A 22,845-nucleotide genomic window follows, 5' to 3' on the forward strand; every position below is an offset into this window, starting at 1 on the left:
GTGTATGGGACATCTGGTAACTGTAAGCTACCATGACATTAGACAACAATCTGTGCCGCCTGAAACTCACATTCTAGTGTGAGGAGACAGACCATGTTATAACTACATCAACCTGTAGGTATGTTCAAGGTCATTCATGTTGGAAAATGATAGAATAGGGTAAAGAGAATGGGGGGCAGGGGTGCACCATTAGGAAAGGTGGTCGGTGAAGGCCTCACTGAAAAAGCATCACTGGAGCAAACTTCTGAAGGAGATGAGAAAATGAAGAAGTGAACCATGGCTGTCTGGGGGAAGAGTGATTATCTCAGGTAGAGACAGAGCCAGGGCAATGACCCTGAGATGGAAGCTTGCTGGAATGCTTCAGGTCCAGACCATTGGGTTTGGTGGCTGGAGTCAAGGAGCAGAGGAGAGAGACGGGAGAGAAGGCCCAGGGAACAGAGACAGAGCATGTGAGAAAAGATCTCCCTGACTAGATGTCTGCATTCTAACTCCAGTTTCAGCTTTCTTCACCTCTCAGAGCGGTGGTTTAAAAATAGATATCAGTTCCCCCTCCCCCATGTGATATTTCTTTTAGCCCAAAATTCCTATTGCAAAGGATCGAAAACAGTAGTATTTTTAACATGCTCAAGTAGCTAAACAAAAGGCAAGATCTTATTTTAAAAGAGCCTTGAATACTGATAACACAGGATAATTGTGTTTCCTTACTTAGCATTTCTTTGCGACTGTTGAGGTTCACTGTAACCTAATTGAGAACACAGAAGCTATTTGTAGAAGAAAGACAGGAAGCGGACTCTCCATCTTCCTTAGTTTTCCAAACTGGCATTTCATGGAAAGATGTGACCATCTGCACTAGTGTTTCTCCGATCACCATAATAGGTATTAAAGAGACTAGAGATCTTTCGTTTATGGTAAAGCGTGCTCTTCTTTTATCGGAATGCCTACTCACAGCAGGAAGATTTATTTTTACAGGTCAAATAGTGGTATACCACAGCATGCCGCTCGCTGTGTTTTGGTTATCATGTCTTCCATTTTATAAGTCACATGAGGACACTTATTTTTAAAAACATAAAAATTTAATGTTGAGTTTTCAAACGTCTAGGTCTTTCTGGCTTGTTTCTCTGAGCTATTCCCAGTGTGGGCATGTTGAGAAGCTCTCTAAGAGCTGAAAGATAGTCTCAGCTCTCCTCAATGTTGAATTGTGCAGCTGTGGCAATTTTTAAATGTTTATCAGGATATATCAGACACACTCTTAGGGCTGAGATGAGTATTGGCAGTTAATTCTAGCAAAAATCTCATTGGATAACTAAAAATAGTGAGTTCCATTTTCAAGGGAAAAATTGTTCTTTGGGCTCTGGCACTGATCCAGTTCCACATCATTTCAAGGACCAGTTATTAACACAAAAGGCCAGGTTCAGTGGATAAACTCAAAGCTCCCCATCCCTAGTCTACAGAGGCCAATCCGAAAAGTTATAGGCAAATGACTAATGAGAACCCGATATGCTCTGTGGTCTCGGGAGGCAAGATCAGCACCATAATCATAAGGATATCTTATGAGGATGTCCTTAGTGAGCAACTCCCTCACCGCTGCACACCCAGTTTACCTCTAGTAACATGCAATGTTGTTGCTTCTTTCATTTGTTGAAGATTATAAAGCACAACCTAGTTGCTAATAAAGCTTTGTAATCTCAGGTTGCATTAATGGAAGTACAAGGTACGGACCAAGCCAGCAACTGACAGAACAGCATTCAGTACTGACAAGACTGGTCTAGAATTATTTATTGATGTTTGGTTCTGGCCCAGCAGCTTAAGATGGGCACTTATAGCTTGGATAGGATCTGAAGGAAGGGACCCAAGTGGTGAGGTATCACATAAGGGACAGTTGAGGAAATGAGGAATGTTTTGCCTGGAGAAGGGAAGGAAGTCTTGGATGCTGGTTTCAGGAACATGAAAAGGTCACCTGTGGCGCATGGCTTGGACTTACTCTGAGGATCTTCAGAAGATTTTAGTTTTGTGATAGAGGTGTGTTTCCTGACACAGACATGTCCTGTCTGAAACACATTTCATTCTCTTCCATGCCTCCATTGAGAGGACATGAACCATGTTCTGTGTCCTGTTGTCCTTCTGTCTCTCCTGGTCTCCTCTTTCATGCTTACACATTCTACATTGTCCCATGTGTGCCAGTCTCCACTACATTTTCTGAAATACAAACTTGTCCTATGTGCTTATTATCATGACTATTCTTGACAGTTACCCAGAATTAACAAATAGATCCCATGACCCCTAGCACCACAACCCCCAACAACAGGGAGCAATTTGAGTCAGATGGGTGTGAGGAAATCAGAGGGGCCACTGAACTGGGCATCTAAGATAATAGTAATTCCTAATTTCATTACCACATCCAGGCACTATGCTGAATGTCCTACATGTAGTTACTTGTTTAATCTTCAAAATAATTGAGGAGATAGATAATTTCATTATTATTATTTTATAGAGTGAGAGAGGTCAAATAACTTGTCTGAGAAACTCCCAGCAGTCTGACAAACCTTTAATATCTCCTGGTAAATCTAGAATTTGCCAAAAAGGGAAAGGTTGAGTGTGTGCATGAAGGAGGACAGGATCTAGTGATGGAGGGGACAGGAGACAGTGTGTGCTAGGAAAAGTATTTTCTAGGAGGTGAGGGGAGAGAGTAAAGACAAAGTAAAGACAAATTCTGTGATACAGAAAAGGCAACATGGACAGATGGCCTGAGGCATTATACTTTGTCCAGTCTCTTTCCAGTTTGTTAAAATTTGCTTTTTCATGATATTTTTTATCAGCATTTTAAACTATGCAGAATTGTTGAGTTGTTACATATACTCTTTCTAGATAACAGCTGTATGGACCTATCCCAGCTTATGTTAAATTTGGAGATATGGCATGCCCTCAGCATTGTAGTGAGCTTTTTCTACTCAGTGGCCCTTCTTAAAAATAAGGCTTCAGCACATTTCCAGACCAGTAGACATGGCTGTCTCCCTTTGTTCTGCTTAGGAATAGCTATAAGCTATAGGTCTGTGGGCAGGGTAAACTGAAAGATGCTTTGATCTGGTCCCCTTTCTCTGTCCTGATCATATTAACTGCCTCCAGAGTAGGAGAGATATAAATGCTCAGCCTCAGAGAGCACCTAGCCAATGACAAATATTGTGGTAAAGAAATCTACAGTATTTCACTCCTTTCCATACAGATGGGGCTGATCCCTATTCCCCAGGCTTGGGTATCTATCTATTTGGAGTAAACTTCAGGAAGAGAGGCTGCCCACTTTGTGGTTTCACTTTTTGTCTAGGTATAACTAAAAAACAAAAACAAAAACAAAAACAACATGTATTTTTAATCTACTTATGCTGGATATTCTCCATTTTTCCCTCTAAATCTACTCTCCACCCATACTCGGGGCTTCATTACCCAGGTTCCTCTTACTGTCTGGAGGTTGGGTTTGGCCCATGGGAGGAACAAGCAGACTAATAGAGAGCAGGAGGAGAGATTCTCCAGGAAGGTAGTCCCTTCATTTCCGCCCTGTGGTGGCAGCAACTGTGCTTCCTTCCTGAAGGCCATAGCTCCTGCTGGGTGGAACCTCCTACAGCTCTCACTGGTTTCCAGAAACTGCTCCTCACTTGTGCCTTCTGGCTTATGAGTGATAACAGCTGCAAGGGACCCTTCCCTCTCCTTCTCTGTAACTATTCCTTTCATTCAACAGCCCTGCCTGAGTGTGTCATCTCCTTCAGTTGGAATCCTCACTAATATATTTGACTCTTGGCAGATTTTAACAAATGAAACACGAATATCGCAGAATTAAACCACTCAAACTGACCTTTAATAGTACAGACATTGTACAGTAAATAAAAAAATATAATTCAAGGAAATTTACTTACAATAAAAAAAAAAATCACACAATCTACCAGAACAAAAACGAGTAACTTTCTGAAATAAAAAATTAATGCCCAATGTATGGCCTTGGCCCATGTATAAGTTCGACTATAGCTTTGGGGAATTGCTAAAACAACATTTCTTTCCATAGTGTATTTCACTCAGGCAATCAAATGCTTTGTAAATTTAAAAGCAATCAATTATAATGCTGTTAGTGATTGGAGGTATGTTATAAATGTGCCCTTGGAGAGGAAATCCAATGGAGTCAAGTGTTTGATGAAGACAGAAAATAGACATCAAATATTCAAGTTGCAACACCACCTGTATAAGTAGGCTTTGTAAGTCCTTATATATAAATCACTCATTTGCAGACAAGACTGCTTCTCTATCTGTGAACAGCTCAAGTAAGGATTCTTCTCAGATTCAGAAAACCATTTGACTGGCTTAAGCCACTACATTTGGCTAAGTGAAATAAATAAATCTCTGCTCAAGTGCTAGCTAATTGCCTTAGCCTGACTTTCTAAGTCATCAAATTCTAAACCTGACTACAGTGTTTTTTTTTTTTTCTTGGTTCAAATCAGAAATGACATTACATTAACATTAGGACCTTTCTTGTAATGTGCATTGACAGGAGCAGGCAGGGGTGCTAACACTTTAACTGAATTACATTGAGAATGTAATGATGTGGCTCGGCTTTGCCCTCCCTGCCGCTCAGGGCTTGCAGCCTCTGCCAGCATGGCGATTTGGGGTGGGTGCTGTTTCTAGAGCTTTGGTCTGGTTCAAGGTCTGATTCTGGATTCAAACTCTCTGAGGTTCAGGTCTTCTGGAGAGGCTTTCTATAGCTTCTAAGCAAACTCGGGTCCCTACAGTATCTTTGGAGATTCAAGGCCACAATTTAGGATGAGAATTTCCCAGTTCTTTCCTGGGAAAGATGACCTGAGGGCACAGTGAACTGTCCAGCAATAATTCAACTCAGAACAGACTGGTTTGGCCCGTTTCTGGACACCTAAAGTTGGGGCTGGCATTTTGAGGTGAATATCCACTATACTTTCTTTCTCCCTTTTCATTACACTGACTGTCAAGGGCAAAGACTAAAATCCAGGTCTTCTTTCATCACAATTTGGTTCTTTAATATACCAGGCAAAGTTCAGTGTTTTTCATTTAACTTGAAAATGACTCAGTAAACCTAAACAAGTATGTCTGATGAGGTGGGATTTAAAAAAAAGAAATATCCACATATATCTAATCCTAGTAAATTTTTCTGTTGCCTTTAAATTACCATTCATACTAGGTGAATGACTATTACATAGAATTTTTATCTTCAATTCCTTCTATGTATATGTCAGTGCAAACGAAATAGTCATTTAACACAGTGCAAGAAACAGGAGTAAACTAGGAAATAAAGCTCTAGAAATCTACCAGTTCTTAAATGTCTTAAACTGTTATATTTTGGGTGGCCAGAGTGAATTATTTTGTTCCCACTAGTGATATTATGTCCAAGTTTGCTTTTTTAAAAAAGTTATCAGGCATTATTCCAGATTTTTTTTTTTTGGGGGGGGGGGTGAAGGAACGTAGTTAACATTTTCATTTGGAGGAAAAAAAACACACCCATCTGATGAAAGAATTAAATCTTCCAGATTCAAAGTAACCTCAGAATTTCATGTTTAGGAATTACCCATGAGCTTAATTCCTTCTACTTGGTAGTCAGGGAAGATTTATTTACATGTGCAGAATTTAGTAAAGTTAAATTTTGCCTGGTTTGTTTAAATTAGTAGAGAAGCAAATCATTTATTTATTCTTTTTAAAATAAGAGCTGATTTGACATAGATTGTGTCAAATACACTGGTGCCTAGAATGGTTTGAAAAAAAACTCCAAGTGATCATCTAGTTTGATAACTACTTATAGGAAATGTTTTTACGTAAGCAACTCAATGAGATTTTGGAAAAAACTAGCATCCCTTTTTGTGTTTTTTATAGCAGCTATCTTGTAATAACACTCACTGGAAAAAAAAAAAAAAAGATGGTTCTACTACTTGGAAGATCATGGTGGAAGGAAAAAAATCCTCTAGTACCAAGTACTATATTGAATATTTTAAACTCTAATTTACAATGCAACCATTCTTTAGAAACCTGCCAAGTTAAATTTTGTTCTATCTCATTGAAAAAATATTATATCTATTCTAGCTATTAAATGTTATTTGGAAGGATTTAGCAAATACTATTTCATTTTCAAATTTTTGTTTTATAGTTTATTTTTGTAACATTTCAGATGAGTTTACACAGTAACTAAGATATGATTAAACAGTGCAAATTCACTGAAATAGTTTGATGCTGAGTTTACACCAGGCCAAACATTTAGATGTAGAAATATATAAAGATATGACTCACTGATACAGGATTTCCTATGTAGTATTAGTCAACCATTAGTTTCCTGGATAAAAATATGGGCAGATGAATTTTGCTACAACACAATCATCTTATAAAGTAGATGTCAGTCATGGCCTCAACACCAGCAATAAAAAGGTTCCAGTGTATCTGAAGAATTGACTAGATTTTTCAGTTTTTAACCCTAAATACGTGGCTTCAGACATAGCGACATATACTCTCCCTTGGAAATAGAATGAAGAGTATTAATCAGAATCAACTCTCTTACTAGTCTATTATTTCTTGGAAAATTCCTGACATTTTCTTAATTACTATTGGACATTATAAAATAAATAATCTGATACTTTGACACACAGCTTCCGGAGGACTAGTGAAAAAGCTGACATTAACCAACTGAGTCTACTCTTCTACTAGTAATACCGCAGTGAGGAGAGAGCACTGCCCGCCTTCCACACACACACATTATACTACAAAGTGCCTATGATTCGCAAACTCATTTTCCAAAGGAAGGGTTTCTTAAGCAATCACAGAACACGAGGCTTGGCTGCTCCCACATATCTACTTCCTAGAAAAACATGAAGTTTTACCTGGTCTGACTGTGCACTGTATGTTTATAACAGTAGTAACACAGAAGAGTAAATGGAAAACACACAGTAACTCTTTCAGGTTTTAAACAGATTACAAAACCACATGCTTTCTCATCCAACAGGAAAGCTTCAATCAAAAGGCAACGATCTTTAATGCAGTTGGTTGTTCCTCTAAAAGGTCATGTAACTAACATGCTCATGGAGGGTGGATTTCCATAGCTCCTCCTGACACCTTCCAGGAAGTGCTTGTCAGCTCCTCTGTAGCCTAAACCACTGTTGAAATGTTGATTTCCTCTGTCTTATTAGGGTAGCTTCATTTTGTTTACAAACTACTTTTCTCATTTCTCCAAGGAACCATTTCAGAATGATCTTCCAGATGCTGGCTAACTAAGCACTTCTTAGCTATTGTCCACAAAGGTCAGCGTGTTTACTGGCATTTGACCGTGTAGAACAGGAAGTTTCTGTTGCATCTTGTGTTCTTAATGAAGCCCGACAACAGAGGACTGAACGCATTAGCCTCAGAACAGGGGGCCTCAGGATGGCAAAAACCCAAGGGTTGATGATCGGATTGACTGATAAAAATCTAAGTGCTTGGAGGTCCCACTTTTCTTTTCGGGAAGAGGTTTCATTCATATATGCAAAAATCTGTAAGAAGCAAAAGAGGGAAATGATGTTAGTTGTACATTATCACAGTGGACAGGCTTAGACCATATGCAGTTTCTTCAGATTTAAAGCAAAACCTGTTTTGTGTGTGGTGGTGGTGGTGAAAGGTGGATAGCAAATTCTCACTCTTCTTCCATTGGTTTATACCTTTCAGAAACCCTGAAACAGAAGTATTGTCTCCTTTTGGCGGGTGAGGAAGTGAACTTCAGGAAAGTTAATAACAGCATGTTACATTCACTTCCAGATACTTAATCTGATTTGATGATCACAATTCAGTGCGAGAGGAAACACAACAGAGCATGGATTCTGGCCACTGGGCTGCCTGGTTTGAACCCAGGTTCCATATATAGCTTTGGGACCAGAAGTAAGAAGCTAACCTCTTTGTGCCTCAGTGACATCTGTAGAATAGGTGGTAATAGCAACAACACCCACTTCTTAGTTGGGAAGAGGATAGGAAGTAATATGTATAGGCTATGTAAAACAGCGCTCACTTAGTAAGTGCCCCACAGTGTTAGTTATTCTCTCCATTTCACCAATGAGGACCCCGAGGTGCAGAGAAGTTCGGTGACTCGCCCAAGTACCCAGGGCTGTTTGGTGGTGGAGTCAAGACACAGGTGCCAGCTCACCATGTGCTCCATCCCGGTCGCCAATGTTACAGCAAAGGTCTTCAGAGCAATGTCTTAACCACTGAGAGGCTGACCCATCTTTACATGTGGGCCAATGTTTTCATGCTGGGATACCAGCTCTCATGGGATTTCTTAGATGTTTAGGGAGCAACACAACTTTTTGGTCAGATTGAAAGGAATGGAACTGTACGTACTCGATAAAGATCAAACACTTCCACACAGTTTACAGAAAAGAGGAAAACAGATGTAAATCACACCCAGTCGTTTAAAACCACTTTATAATGTTTCAGGGACTTTCTTGCCAACGGGAGCCCACGAGGTAGAAAGCTGTTCCTTCTTTCTTCCACTCTCCTTCACCAGAGGAAGGAATGTTTTATTTCCTTCTCTCCTGCTTACTCTGTAGGCATCTGACAAATGAATATACAAAGCAAATTGCAGGGAGGGGGAAGAGTGGTCCTGTTCGCGTTGCTTATGTTAGGACAATAGCAGGAAGGTTTGGCAGCCACAGGTGTTTATGCCAGGAATCTTGGCATAGGGAATGGAGAAAAGACTTGGCAGATGAGTAAGGAAAAAGAAGACTGATGGTGGATTCCCTGATTATAGAGAGAAGAGAAAGTTAGGTGGGGATATGCAGTGGGGCAATAATTTTCTTGGCAGCTGAATTATTTTGGATGAGAAATATACAGGACTTATATGGTGTCTTTAAGGAGTTTAGAAATTCAGGATAACATTGTAGGTAAATCTGGTAGATTAAAATATATTAGTCACCACATGCATGGGCGTGTGCGTGCACGCGCGCACACACGCGCACACACGCGCACACACGCGCACACACACACACACGAGCACTTGGTAGCAGAAAAGTCTGAGTTTTATAATCTAGTTTTGCCAAAGACTTTGATAACACTGCACTGGCTAGCAGATGGGCAGTGTAGGGAGGGCCTGGCATTTTAGTGTCACGGCTTCACTGTGAAGATGAGTCAGGTTTTCAGTTCCTGGTCTCCTTGGAGTATGACAGAGCAATGAGAAGTGAGAAATGGTTTTAGACTATGAAGCAATTCTGTACTATTTGTTTCCATTTCATCCACTATGCAAACTGTTAAAAATGCTTAAAATTAGCTTTTCAGGAGCTGGCCAATATTTTGCAGAAGACAATTTCTTGTTTTACTCTTGGAAAAGAGATATATACTTTAGCAGCCCTTGAAGTTCTTGATGTAAGATGTCTTCTCTGACCTCTGCGTTTTTTAAAAATTTGGTTCTTGTCTTTTGTCTAGAGTTCACCATTTTTTATCTTGTGGATACTGGATGATGATGATGATTATTATTATTATTATTATTATAAAATGTCCGTAACAAAATTTACCATTTTCACATGTACAATTCAGTATCATTAAGTGCATTCACACTGTTGCACAACTGTACTATATTTTTCATTTTCTGTACATTATGATGTTTTGACATACTACAAAGCTTTCTGGCTGGGGAGAGACTGCCCCTTCAGGGATGGTCAATTCTTAGAGATAGCCAAGGGCTCACCTGGGAGCAATCCTTCGATAGGCAAACTAACCAATCCAGAGCCCCTCTGTCTGGCCTTATATCCCAAGAGGCAATATTTCTCTGCCTCAGTCTTGCCAGGGCCCAGTACCAGGCAACTAGGGGCCAGTCCTGCAGCCTAGAGCCTGCTGAAATGATTCCAATAGCCAGTCCTACACTGGTCACCCCGCCTTGCTTCGCCTTTCCCTCGGAAACTCCCAATGAAGGCCGCGCCCTGGCTCCCCCAGCTCCTGCTCCTGCCTCCCAACTTGCACTAGTACTTTCCCATGTGGTCCTTGGTGTTGTTCAGTCCTTCCTGTTTCTAGGACCTGGGAGTACAATCAACTTTGTTCTCTTGTCTTCTCCTGTGGCCACACTTGACTGACCATCTCATAAAAGAACAGAGCAGCAACCATCACAACCATCCATTTCTACAACTCTTTTCTTCTTCCCAAACTGAAACTCTACCCATTAAACAATAATTCCCAATTCCCTTCTCCCTCCAGCCAATCCTACGTTTTAATTAAAGGCTGACACATTGCATAGAAGTCAATTAATTATCATGTTTCAGGGCTATTTTGCTTCAGAGGCTGGTAGAATTTATACATATTTTTGCACATACTACTAATAAATTTGCTATAAGAAAAATACCAAGTGCTAATGTAAATGAGTCAAGATAATTTTAATTCCTTAGGATAGGTCTCTCTACCAGGCTTTATTAAGACTATGATGCCTACAAAGCTGCACAGATGAAAATAAGTGGGTTTTGTTTGTTTGTTTGTTTGTTTGTTTCATCTTTTATAGAATCCTTGCATCCTCCTGTGGAAAACTTCATCTTGACACTGACTGGATACTGTTTGTTTGAGCTACTTTCCTGCCATCAATACAACCACATAGTGGGTTCAGAATTTTACGGCAAATGAGAACTTTATCTGACTGAAATTACCCAAGGAGTGTTAAAAATATTCGGGTGTTAATCCCCTCTCCACCCCATGGGATTCTAATGTGCAGCCAAGGTTGAGAACCCTGCTTTAGAACCTTATCTAACACCTGAAATAAAAACAGAATACCTGCTTAGGCCTGGCCAATCAAACAAATGACTTGAAGCTTCCTGAATTCCTGATCTTTAACATACAATCCAATTTTCCTTTGGAATCCTTTGGATATAGCAGCTAATATGTACTGAATATCTACAGGTGCCAGGCATGATGTTAAGTCTTATTCTATTTAGTCCTTACCTGGACCTGCAAAACAGTATTACTCCCATTTTGGAAGGAGGAAACCAAGGCTTAGAAGATTACTTACTTTGTCCCAGATCACACTCCAGGTAAGTGGGGAAGTCCTGAAGTCATGTTCAAGCAGTGGGACCCAAATTTTTCTTTTAGCCACTACTCTGTTGCCAGCCTGTGATGTAGGGACTCATACAACATCTTCCAGGGACTGACTGAATTGTGGGTTTGTCGGACACCTTTTTAAAGGTGGCACAGAGGTTTATGGGTGTCACGGTTAAGAACCATGGCTATATCTAAGTAGCTACATGGCTTTCTTTGGGTGCTTTTCTTTCCCCCACTTTCTACAACTAAACTGCAGGCAGAGATTGTTATATACTTATCTTCCTTGTGAAGACTTTAGTGAGTGACCTGGCTTTCGGCTTTGCATAATTCATTCTTTAAAAAAAATTCACGGGGAGGTTATTTTTCAGGTATTTGATATTTTAAAGAAACCCCTCCCCCAAATCATAGGTGCTTTGTGGTAGAGGGAACAGGAGCCCATTTCCCTTTAGAAGGAAAGAGGGACATGGATGGGGTTCCAGTACTGAAGAGTGTCCCCTGCCTTGTGCTCCAGGGGATCCCAGTGCCAGACACAAAGGAGAGTTAATGCTAAGGTTGAGAGCTCTGGGCCTATATATTCCAGGGTGGTGACTCTAAACCAAGGGTCCTCAAACTACGGCCCGCGGGCCACATGCGGCCCGCCGAGGACATTTATCCGGCCCGCCGGGTGCCGCTGCCTGTCCTGCTTAGCAGTGCGCATAGGAATTTGTTCATGGTTTTTTTTTTTAAACTATAGTCCGGCCCTCCAATGGTCTGAGGGACAGTGAACTAGCCCCCTGTTTAAAAAGTTTGAGGACCCCTGCTCTAAACCCTTCGAGAAAATGTCGGACACTATGAACCATCTACCCAGAACTCAGATAAACATAAGATTTTGCAAGTGATTTCCAAGTCATCTATGCCCTGTCCATGGAGTGCCGGTGTACAGGAAGTGTCAGCCTTTCCCAAATGCCCTTTCCCTCCGCCCGTCCCATCACACATATGCAACTGCAGAAGCCTTAAGTCTAGTTTTCTGCTATAGTGGGTGCAATTTCAGGGAGCGGAATAGTTTGAGAAAAATGAACCTTGGTACACCTTGAGATAATTTGAGATACTTAAAAATGTTAGTCAAAATGAGGATGGGGAATGGTGATCAGAAACTTCAAAACAGAAGCCAGGAGAAGCCAGGGAAACTTAAGCAGACAAGGTTGCAAGTTAACTGGGCCTTTAGGTGGAAAGAGACTTGCTGATTGCCCTCCTGAAACACTGTGTCTCCATAGATCAATCACGCACCATTTCTACTCTTTTCCCCCCCTTTAACTTAATACTGTGCTGGACTCTTAAAATGCCAAAAAAAAAGAAATATACCATCCCTAAAAGCTGTTTTTCTTTAAGTTGAGATCTTAATCATATGAAACAGTGATGATTAACTCAATCTAGGGTGGAGACATAACACACAACTTCCCTTTTGGAAAAAGGACTATGGTTCTTGCTGTCTACATTTTAAAAACTCGGTGCAATTGTGCTTTTATTCACAACCACCATTTCATAATATCAACGTGCAAAGGAAAAGATATTGAGTGAAAACACTCATATAGGAAAACTTTCTTCTCTCAGAAAGTAATGTGCATTAAAACTATTTCAACAATCCCCAGACACATCATTAATGATGCACAAATATTAACTTACATGGATATTAACTTAAAATATCACCAAGCAAAGTTCACTGGGGTTGTGCAGAGAGATTTCTGGACTGCTCTTTCATTCCTACTAGAATTGTGATCCTTTCCATGTATGTAACTGATCAGTTTCATAACCCCCATTCATGTCATAAAGAGTATTAGGAATGAACAGGAAACTCCAAACTCCAGTATTGTTTACTTGAAATTTGTTCTGTACCACAAAGATCAGATTTCCATAAATCAGTATTACCTGGAAATTACAGCCCTAAAGAATTTCTAAAGATGAAGACATTTTTAGAATGAGTTGATGGTTCACTCTTGAAACTTTAGAACTGAATAAAATGCATAAGCACTTTATCCTAATGGCATGTGGAAAACAGTTTAAAATGACAGAAGCTACGCCCGGGTATTAGTAAAGTAGTGAGAAAGTGGCTTGACGTAGTTGGGAATGAAGACACAAACAGTATCGGAGGCAAGAATGGAGTCTGATATATTTCCTGCATTCTGTTCCATTTCATGAAGAAAGTTTCTATTTGTTTCTGTGAAATGATGACAACAGCTGATTAACATAAGGAGGAATTTATTAATTTATACAATATCCCTTTAGTACGTAAACAGTTTGGTTTTGGAATATGTTGTTGGTCCCATTAAGAATTCCATACTGCCGAAGCCGGTTTGGCTCAGTGGATAGAGCGTCGGCCTGCGGACTGAAGGGTCCCTGGTTCGATTCCTGTCAAGGGCATGTACCTTGGTTGCGGGCACATCCCCAGTGGGGGGTGTGCAGGAGGCAGCTGATCGATGTTTCTCTCTCATCGATGTTTCTAACTCTCTATCCCTCTCCCTTCCTCTCTGTGAAAAATCAATAAAATATATAAAGAATTTCATACTGAACAACCAAAATAACGTCATTTCTAGACAACACATGCCTTTTTTAAAAAAACCAGTTAAGAAATGTTTTATGGTACCAATAGAAGACTTTACATGAGAGGTAATCTGAATGTTTCCTATTTAGAGCAGCATTTACATTATCCAATCTCCTTAAACCTCAGTCTCAGTCTTTTAATTCACAGATGTGTGGAGAAGAAAAAAGGAACCACACACACCGGGCCCAGCTCATGCCCTTTGATCAGACATGGAGAAAAAGGTCTTTGCCATTTTCCCTTTAAAGCTAATAAGTTGGAATGAAGAGGCAAAGTGGTCCTGATATTTATAACATCTTCACAATTTCTCTTTGAAATTTTGGATTAATTTTCTCACATGGTACCCCTGAAATGAGCAATTTCTCACTGATAGTATTGTGGTTAAAGCATAAGCTCTGTGCTTAAACTGCCTGGCTTTGAATCCTGTCTCCAACACTCACCAGCTGTGGGTGGGAAATGGGTATAATAATACTACCTATTTTACAGGTTGTTATGAAGAGAATTGGTTAGTGTATGTAAAAATTAGTGCTTAAAAATGTTAGCCATTTTGTTGTTGATGACAATAATGATTTTTGAGGTTGAACTTGACTTCATCACGGGGCTCTGGGTATTTTACATTTTGATAGTTGTACTTCCCAAACTTAGGAAGTCCTAGACTGAGATCCTTGGAGGAAGCAGTAATTCTGACCTGCCCACACCTTCGACGTGACATTAATAGTTACATGTTTCCCAAATCCCCACTCTCCTCCTTCCCCAACTCCGAAAGTGCTGACACAAGCAGGTGTCCCATTGGGCATACAGCTGTGAGTTCTCCTCCTTGCTGTGCCACTTATAAGGGACATAGAAAGCAGCTCTGGTAGGAACAGGCAAAAAGAGAGTAAATTGCCAGTATTTTCTGGGATGCAAGGAAGCTAATTAGTGGGAATAGCTCACTAAGAATTATTTTACCTTGATTACATTTTAAATTGATAATACTTTGTATAATTTGAGTTAAAGAAAATATATTGATTAAAATTCATATCTGTTTCTTTTTGTTGTTGTTGTTGTGTGGCTACTAGAAAGTTTTAAACTGTACATGTGGCTCACATCTGTGGCTCATGACCGCATGTGCTCTGGGAGAGGAACATGAGAATGTCCAAAGGTAACCACGAGCCTTTGCCTTGTCTGACAGTGTCCCCAGTTAGGATGTGTGGAAATGATTCCTGGCTCAGGTGGGAGACTGGGGTAGGCCATTTCTGACCAGTCTCAGTGTGGGCCAATAAACTAAAAGGATAAGGGGGAAAGGTGTCTCACAGGGCACATGATGAGCATTTTGAAACAACAGAATGTGTGCACCAAACTGTAGCCATGAGTTGTGAATTATCAGATAAGCCCCTCCAAGAAATAAATTGGGATAGTGCAGTGGTCGGCAAACTCATTAGTCAAGAGAGCCAAATATCAACAGTACAACGATTGAAATTTCTTCGGAGAGCCAAATTTTTTAAACTTAAACTTCTTCTAACGCCACTTCTTCAAAATAGACTCGCCCAGGCCGTGGTATTTTGTGGAAGAGCCACACTCAAGGGGCCAAAGAGCTGCATGTGGCTCGCGAGCCGCAGTTTGCCGACCACTGGGATAGTGTAGCACTTCATAAGGGTTAAAGTGCTGTGTAAATAAAGGAACTAACAAGTACCAAGAATCTACTGACAAAATAATCTTCATCTAGCTCCTCCCATGCCATAAACAGGCAATCCTAATAAAAACACAGCTTCAGAGCCAACTCCTACTCCCCATTCCTGCTAACCAGACTGTTAGCTCCAAGCCCCTTCCATGTAGCAACTCTGGATCTACCCCTGGCTTAATATTTAATGAAGGGGAGGCATATATATATATTCATACGTATTCAAATATATAAAATTACATATATTTGGAAAGCAACATGTGGCGATGATGGAGTCCTCATGATAAAAGGAAAATTTACTTAAAAACAGGGGAACTACTGAAAATCACTGCCTTTGTTCTGAAAAATACAGTTTATGTAGCAGATCAGTCATGCTCAGGGGGGAGACCCTTTCCTCCTGCTCTCTTCCTCTCCTGGGCTTAGGCAAGGAAAGAACAATCCTTGTACACATTTCTGATTCCCTCTGAGCCCATCCCTAGGCTGTTGAAGTAGCTGAGGGTCAGGAATATTTTTATATACATACTCACAAATAATAAATAAAATTTCAAGAACTGATATCCTAAGGCCCACCTATCCAAGACAGGAATTCCCCAATTCAGAGACGATTTATGTCTCCCAGGTTGAATTTTAAGTTGTTTAATGGAACTTGAAATGCTTTCTTTCATTGATACTTATTCTGCATCCTATTCCCAACCCTAAAATGTTGATTTAGCTCCTAACATAATCTATGGGTTATATCAGTAAAACATAACAAACCCACAGAAGCTATGTTGGTTTCTACATCACAGCATTTCTATTGCACAGACTTCCCTGCTGTTGGTGGGATGGGAATTGCAGCCTCCCACAGTCCTCTTCATTTGATAACAGGGTACGTTTTACATGCTCCACCTCATTCCCTTCAAAGTGTAACTTATTGGCCAGCTTCTGCCCTGACAAAGGATGGGGTAGAAGTGAGGACAGTGAGGACAGTGAGGACCAGGGAGAAGAGAATATAGCCAGGAAAAGGGAGTTAATTTGGGGCAGGGAAGGGTCATATCCGGGCTTTTAGAACCCTGTGTCCTTTCCCACCCCTGAAGATGAGCCTATGAAGATAATAAAAAACAGTGATGATAGTGGGAAGTAGGATAAAGTTACTTCTTCAGCTTGTACCATTCAGACCAGCTAATGGCAGGCACTGCCCATCTTTTTTCCCTCCAAGATCGTGGCAGGTGGGAGTCACTGACAACTATGTACTGCCTGCAGGGTCAGTCTTGTTCTTCTGAAGTTTAGGAAGTGGAGCTGCCTGAACTTCCAGTTTCCATTCCTATGTAAGAGGCCAGCCGGTGCCGAAACCGGTTTGGCTCAGTGGATAGAGCGTCGGCCTGCGGACTGAAGGGTCCTGGGTTCGATTCCGGTCAAGGGCATGTACCCTGGTTGCGGGCACATCCCCAGTGGGGGGTGTGCAGGAGGCAGCTGATCGATGTCTCTCTCTCATCGATGTTTCTGGCTCTCTATCCCTCCCCCTTCCTCTCTGTAAAATATCAATAAAATATATTTTTTTTAAAAAAGAGGCCAGTGGTGCTCAGACACATCCCAGGCTCTGTACACCTTAGGAGGCTCAAACTCACAGCATCACCGAACTAACTGCTGAGGTTGCCCCAAACCAGGACAGCACCCATCCAGTACGTAGGCTCCTTTCTGTCAGTTCTCCAGACAGGCTCTGGCCTGCCGGTTCATGGCGAGTGCTGGACATGCCTACCTCTCCCATCCCTGAGATGGACCAGCCATTCCTGTTGTGGCCTTGTGTTCCAGTGCGCAGTTATAAACTGAAGAGCACCTGTGTGTGTTGCTGAGCGTGACATCAAGAAGATGTTTTGTAAGAAGAGTGCAAATGCCTCCTCTTAGGGATCTGGTTCCTTGGCCACCAGCTTTTCCTCTACCTACCATTTCAGACGTATTATGAATTTTCATGGCCACCAAGAGTTATGCTACCAATATGTAAATTGGGAAACCTGTACACTGGGGGGTGGGGATGCTGGTGAACTCTCCAACAAGTAATGACGGCTCTGAAGCTCTGCAACAGGAACCCTTCTCAACCGGGACCATTCTCAATGACGGCTGGAATGCTATGGTTTGGGTACTGTTGCCCTGGGAGAAACAGCAGGCAAAGTATAGAGAACTAGCACCGTGTGTGGAACGGGGTAAACCGCAGCTCAGGGAAGTCAGATGTAATTGCCAACCCCTCAGAGGTGGAAGGGGCCAAGCCAGGCTAGCAGTGGCTGGAGAGGGATACTGTAAGGGGCCTTTGATTCTAGGATGAGGAGTGTGGCTGGCTTAGTGAGTGGCAAGGCTCCGCGTCAGTGGGACTGTATCACTATCTGAGAAACACTGGCCTAAGGAGGCCCTTGCACCAGGATTGGGGAGGGGTGGAAGTGGGGTAAAGGTGAGAAGCGACAGGGGAAGTCTACAGACCTTTACAAATTAGGGCACATTTTCACAATGTTACCAAAGTGTGTGTGGCGGCGGAAAAGTGGGAGTGAGAGGGGAGAGAGTGAGAAGGCTGCGCAGAGCTGGGCTGTGGAAACGGAGCGAGTGACTTACTGTGAAAGGCAGGGAGCAGACGGCGAAGGTGATGGTCATAATAGCGAGGAGAATGAGATGGTCCGTCTCCTCCGCCATGGACACCCTTTCCCCTCTCCTGCGGGTGGCAGGGCCCCGGCCGCTGCCCAGGGTGGGTCCGCAGCGGCCTCTCCGGCCCCGGCGGTGCATGCGGATGAGGCTGAGGATGACGCTGAAGTTGCAGGCGAGCACCGCGAGGATGAGGAGCAGCAGCAGGGTGGCGTAGAGCTGCAGGTACACCGTGCGCCCGTGCCGGATGAAGCACCAGGTCCCGGGGCAGTACTGGACGTACTGCCCGTAGTTCAACAGGGGCAGAGAGCAGAAGAGCAGGGAGACGGCGTAGATGGCGGGCAGCACGGCCACGCCGCGGCGGCGCTTGATGTGGCGCTGGTAGAAGTAGGGGTGCCCGATGGCCAGGTAGCGCTCCAGGGCCATGGCGAAGAGCATGAGCATCGTGGCCAGGCTGAAGAAGGTCATGGAGAAGGCGAAGTAGTTGCACGCGCGGCTCTCGGGCGCCAGGGCTACCAGGGTCTGGTTCCGCGCGTACGAAGCCAGCACCACGGGGCTTATGAGGCAGGTGCCCAGCAGGTCGGTGAGCACCAGCTCCGTCACCAGCACGTGGAACAAGGAGATGAAGTTTCCGCGGCAGGCACTGCGCCCCGCATCTCCCCGCCAGCGGCGCGCCAGCAGCGCCAGCGCGATGAGGTTCCCCAGCACCCCGGCCGTGAACATCACGGAGCTGATGGCTGGGCTCTCGCCCGAGGGGAGCCACTGTCGAGTCTCACAGTCCTCGGGCCGGGAGTCATTGGAGGTATTGCCCATGGCGGGGTGCCGAGAGCAGAGACGTGTCCTCCTCTCCCGGCTGGCACCTGGGACTGGGAGGAGGAGGGTCTGGACGCTGGAGCGCTCAGGGGCCCAGAGGGAAAGAGGGAGGGATCGAAATCCAGAGTCCCCTTCCGGCCCCCCGCGCGCACCGAGGGCAGGATCGGCCCGGGTCGCCCACAGCTGCCACAGAGGCAGCTGGGCTGCAGCATCCGGGCGGTGCTGGAGGCTCCGCCGACCCGCGCCCACCAAGCCCTCGGCGCTCGGAGGGGGAGCGAAGAGGGCCGCTGCCTTCTCCGCGCCGCCCGGGGGCGTGCTGGTCGCGGAGTTACGCGCGTCCTGGTCCAGGCGTCCGCGAACTGACCGGAGGCACCGCGAGCCTCAAGGGGCGCTGGCGGGGAGTAGGTGGGGAGAGGGGTCCCGGCACCGGCCGGGCGCCGAACTGGGCAGAGGCGCGCGGGCTGTGGGCGTCCGGGAGCTGCTGGCGGCCGGCGGGTGCTCCTTAACCCGCTCCCGGGGAGTCTGGTGCTGGAAGCCTCAGGGTCGTCTGACCCCCGCTAGGAAGCTTTCAGCCCGGGCAGAGGGCTGGAAGGCAGCAACGCGGAAAGCAAAGCGACTCACCAAACAGTGGCGCAGTTAGGAAGACCCAGTCCCATGATGTCAAAAAGAAGGGAGCAGCAGACACTAAAGACCGCTTGCAGTAAGACCAATATGTTCTTTTTTCCTTTTTTTTAAAAAGCATTCTCAGGAAGATACACTAAGAGGGCGGGACCAAAATTGGGAGGAAGTGAAAAGCAAGTCTGTCCATCCAAGGAACATCCCACGCATGCCACTGAGCCGCCTGTTCCGCTGTTGCTTTTATTCGGTTGCCAGCATTTCACCTTTTCCTATGTCAACATCATAACGGATAACTACTTGTTTAAGCAACCATTTTTTTTTTACAAAAGGAAAAAAACAACACCCCACAGTGTTGCTTGTACTTGTGTAGAATTGTGTGAGCACAGCTTTAAACTACTGCACATTGTTCTCTACTCAAACTCCACCTTGAAAGAAAAGGTTGTTCAGCCATTAATTATTTCACAGGTAATTATTTCCTACCCGGCAAAACCCATTCCTGGCGAAGTCTATTGGTTAAGTGGTCAGTTTAAAAGTCAAGCTGACAAAAATGGTTGCTTACCATCTATTGCCATAATTGCAGAGTTGTGAAAATGGGCTGTTTAAAACAAAAGAAATCCAGTTTGATAGACAACATGGGTAATTATATTCTTTTTTTTAATCCTCACTGGAGGGTATTTTTCCATTGATTTTTAGAGAGTGGAAGAGAGAGGGCAAGAGAGAGAAAGCGATTGGTTACCTCCCTCACAAGCCCTGCCTTTGACCAAAATCAAAGCAGGACCCTTTGGTCCACAGGCCTACGCTCTATCCACTGAGCCAAACCGTCCAGGGCGGTAATCCTATATAATAAAAGCCTAATATGCTAAGTGTCCAGTCATCTGGTTGTCCATTCAACCAATCAAAGCGTACTATGCTAATGATATGCTAAGGCTGCTCAACCACTCCTTATGATGAGCTTTTGCCCTGACCACCAGGGGGCAGACAGTCAACAGGTCTACCAGTCGCTATATGTGCACTGACCACCAGGGGCCAGACACTCTGACCGGTAGGTTAGCTTGTTGCTAGGGTCTGGCCAATCGGGACTTAGCGAGATGGCAGGACACACCCTGGAACCCTCCCGCAGTCCTCCCTGGCTGGCCAACCTCCTGCGTCCCTCTCTGACCCGGATCGTGCACTGGTGGGGTCCTTCATCCTGGCTTGAACCCTCTTGCAATCTGGGACCCCTCAGGGGATGTTGGAGAGCCATTTTCTGCTGGTCCTGCTCAACACAGGAGCTGTCCCCTGGTGGTCAGTATGCTCCCACAGGGGGAGTGCTGCTCAGCCAGAAGCCGGGCTCATGGCTGGCAAGCACACTGGTGGTGGCGGGAGCCTCTCCCACCTCCATGGCATGTCCAACTGCCTGCTTAGGCCTGCTCTTCATGGAGCCAGCAGTCGGACATCCCCTGAGGACTCCTGGACTATGAGAAGGTGCAGGCCAGGCTAAGGGACCCCCCTGCCCCAGTGCACAAATTTTGTGCACCGGGCCTCTAGTTATCCTATATAATAAAAGCTTAGTATGCAAATTGTCTCCTCCACCGGAGTTCTTCCGGGAGTTAGACCAGGGGGCTGGCCGGCCGGGGGAAGGGAGAGAGGCCCTGGCCACAGCCAGCAGCCACTAAGGACCCTACCAGTGCATGAATTTCGTGCACTGGGCCTCTAGTATTCTATAAGGAAGGTCACATTCATTGGGGGAAGGGAGGAGGACAGAAAGGTGGAACGCTCTGCCTAGGGAACTGGCAAAGGAAAAAAATTCTTCATGTTGGAACAAGGGAAAGATTGCCTGCTGAAGAGCACACCTTACTAGAGCCTACTTGGTCTCCATGAATATTTTAGCTCACATTGATAATTCTGGCCTGGCGATTGGCATGGGATGGGATTCCCACCAGGTCAAACGACGTGGGTTCTATTTTTCTCACATAAGGTGTTCGCCAATGGCAGGTTGGTGGGCCTCCTGAACCCTTTCCTCCAGACCTCTCTGAGATTTGGGGGGTACAGAGCCACATTATCTAGGAACCCCCTGTGTTAACATCTAAACTCTCTTGTTCACCATCCTTCCTTCACAGCCTGTGGGAGTTGTGGGGGGAGATGTGGTGCAGCTTTGCTCTTCCTCATCTCCGATCTGGTCTCCTCTAGGCCTAGTCTTTCAAGTCATAAGCCAAGAATTGATGGCTTTGTTCTGTTCCGTTGTCCTTTCTCTGAGGCTGTAAGTGTAGAACGCCCCTGCTGCTGTTAAAACCAGGGAAAGGTCTCGAGTATCAGGAAGTTCTGGGCAAAAAACCCATAGGTTAGTATGTCGGATTAATATCCTGCCCCTTTGCATTCATGCAGGCTTGTGTATGTGGATTCAAGGCTTCGAGGGCTTTATTACAGCCTCACAGGATTGTTTGAGAAACAGCCTGATAAAGCCTTTGCAAAACCCTGAGTCAATAAAATGTGTTTTCCAAATGGATGTAAGAGTACAACAGTTCTCTTGTCTGCAGACAGGAACTATCAGAAAGGGAAAGCCACAACACTGCTCGTGAGCGCCAGGAGTTAGATCAAATGAGTCACTCCAATAATGTCAAGAGGGCAAATTACCTGTGATTCTAATTTTCTTTTCAAGATTGACAGAGCACAAAAACCCCAATATAATCATGAAAATTCTCTTAGGTTTGCTTCTAAGGACAGAACGAGCAGTAAAGCACACATAACACAAAAATAAGGCTATGGTTATTCAGTCTGTGCAGAATAACAGATCATTAAAGAAATTTTGGAAAAAGATGGGTTAAAAAAAAAGAGAAAGAAAAAGCTGCCCCTGAATGTATTCAACAGTGGCCACTCCTAACATTTTGATGTGTTTTTTTCTTCAGTATTTCTTCTGTGCACCTTTGTTTCCATATCGTGATAATATTATTTAAAAGTTTATACTGCTCTTTAAAAAACTTAAAAATATAATGAATAACTTACATTACAATATGTGTATGTTCTGAGACCCAGAAATTGCATTTTCAGAAATCTATAATCCATTAAATTATTCACTCAGCAACAGTTTATTTTTTATTTTTTAATTGATTTCGGATAGAGGAAGGGAGAGGGAGAGAGAGACAGAAACATCAATGATGAGAGAGAATCATAGATTGGCTGCCTCCTGCATGCCCCCTACCGGGGATGGAGCTGTGACCCTGAGACCTCCTGGTTCATAGGTTGATGCTCAACCACTGAGCCACCGTGGCCGGGCTCAGCAACAATTTATTAAGGCATACATTGACTGAGGCGGCACAGTATAGTTTTAAGAACGTGGGCTCTGGAGTCAGATTGCTTTGAATTCAAATTTTAGTTTTGTCCTCGGGCAAGTTGCCTCATTTCTATGTGCTTCAATGTCCTCATCTGTAATATGGGGGTAATTACAGTACTTACCTCGACGAAGGTTGTGGTTGAACTCGGGGCCTGGCTCATAGGAATCACTCAGCCAGGTGTCAGCTATGTTATCACTGAGCCAGGTCCTAAGCAATGCTATATGGTCCCTGCC

The 22,845-nt window shown here is 43.9% G+C and overlaps 1 protein-coding gene across 1 annotated transcript; it reads right to left on the reverse strand.

Moving 5' to 3' along the window:
- Positions 1 to 3,833: 3,833 nt before the first annotated feature.
- Positions 3,834 to 19,514, reverse strand: PTGER2 (prostaglandin E receptor 2). The gene is made up of 2 exons (XM_080662814.1): positions 17,844 to 19,514; positions 3,834 to 7,517 (listed from the first exon to the last, which is right to left on the reverse strand). Exons 1-2 carry the CDS (start codon positions 18,681 to 18,683, stop codon positions 7,275 to 7,277), a joined length of 1,083 nt encoding a protein of 360 aa, XP_080518940.1. The 5' UTR covers positions 18,684 to 19,514; the 3' UTR covers positions 3,834 to 7,274.
- Positions 19,515 to 22,845: the final 3,331 nt, after the last annotated feature.

This window comes from Plecotus auritus (genome assembly GCF_963455305.1).
Source record: "Plecotus auritus genome assembly, chromosome: 1".
NCBI classification, from domain to species: Eukaryota; Metazoa; Chordata; class Mammalia; order Chiroptera; family Vespertilionidae; genus Plecotus; species Plecotus auritus.

Coding starts and splice junctions, on each gene's coding strand:
- PTGER2 (XM_080662814.1), bottom strand. CDS start 18,683: ATGGGCAATACCTCCAATGACTCCCGGCCCGAGGACTGTGAGACTCGA. Junction 7,518..17,843: donor TCTGCTCCCTGCCTTTCACA/GTAAGTCACTCG, acceptor TGCTTCTTACAG/ATTTTTGCATATATGAATGA.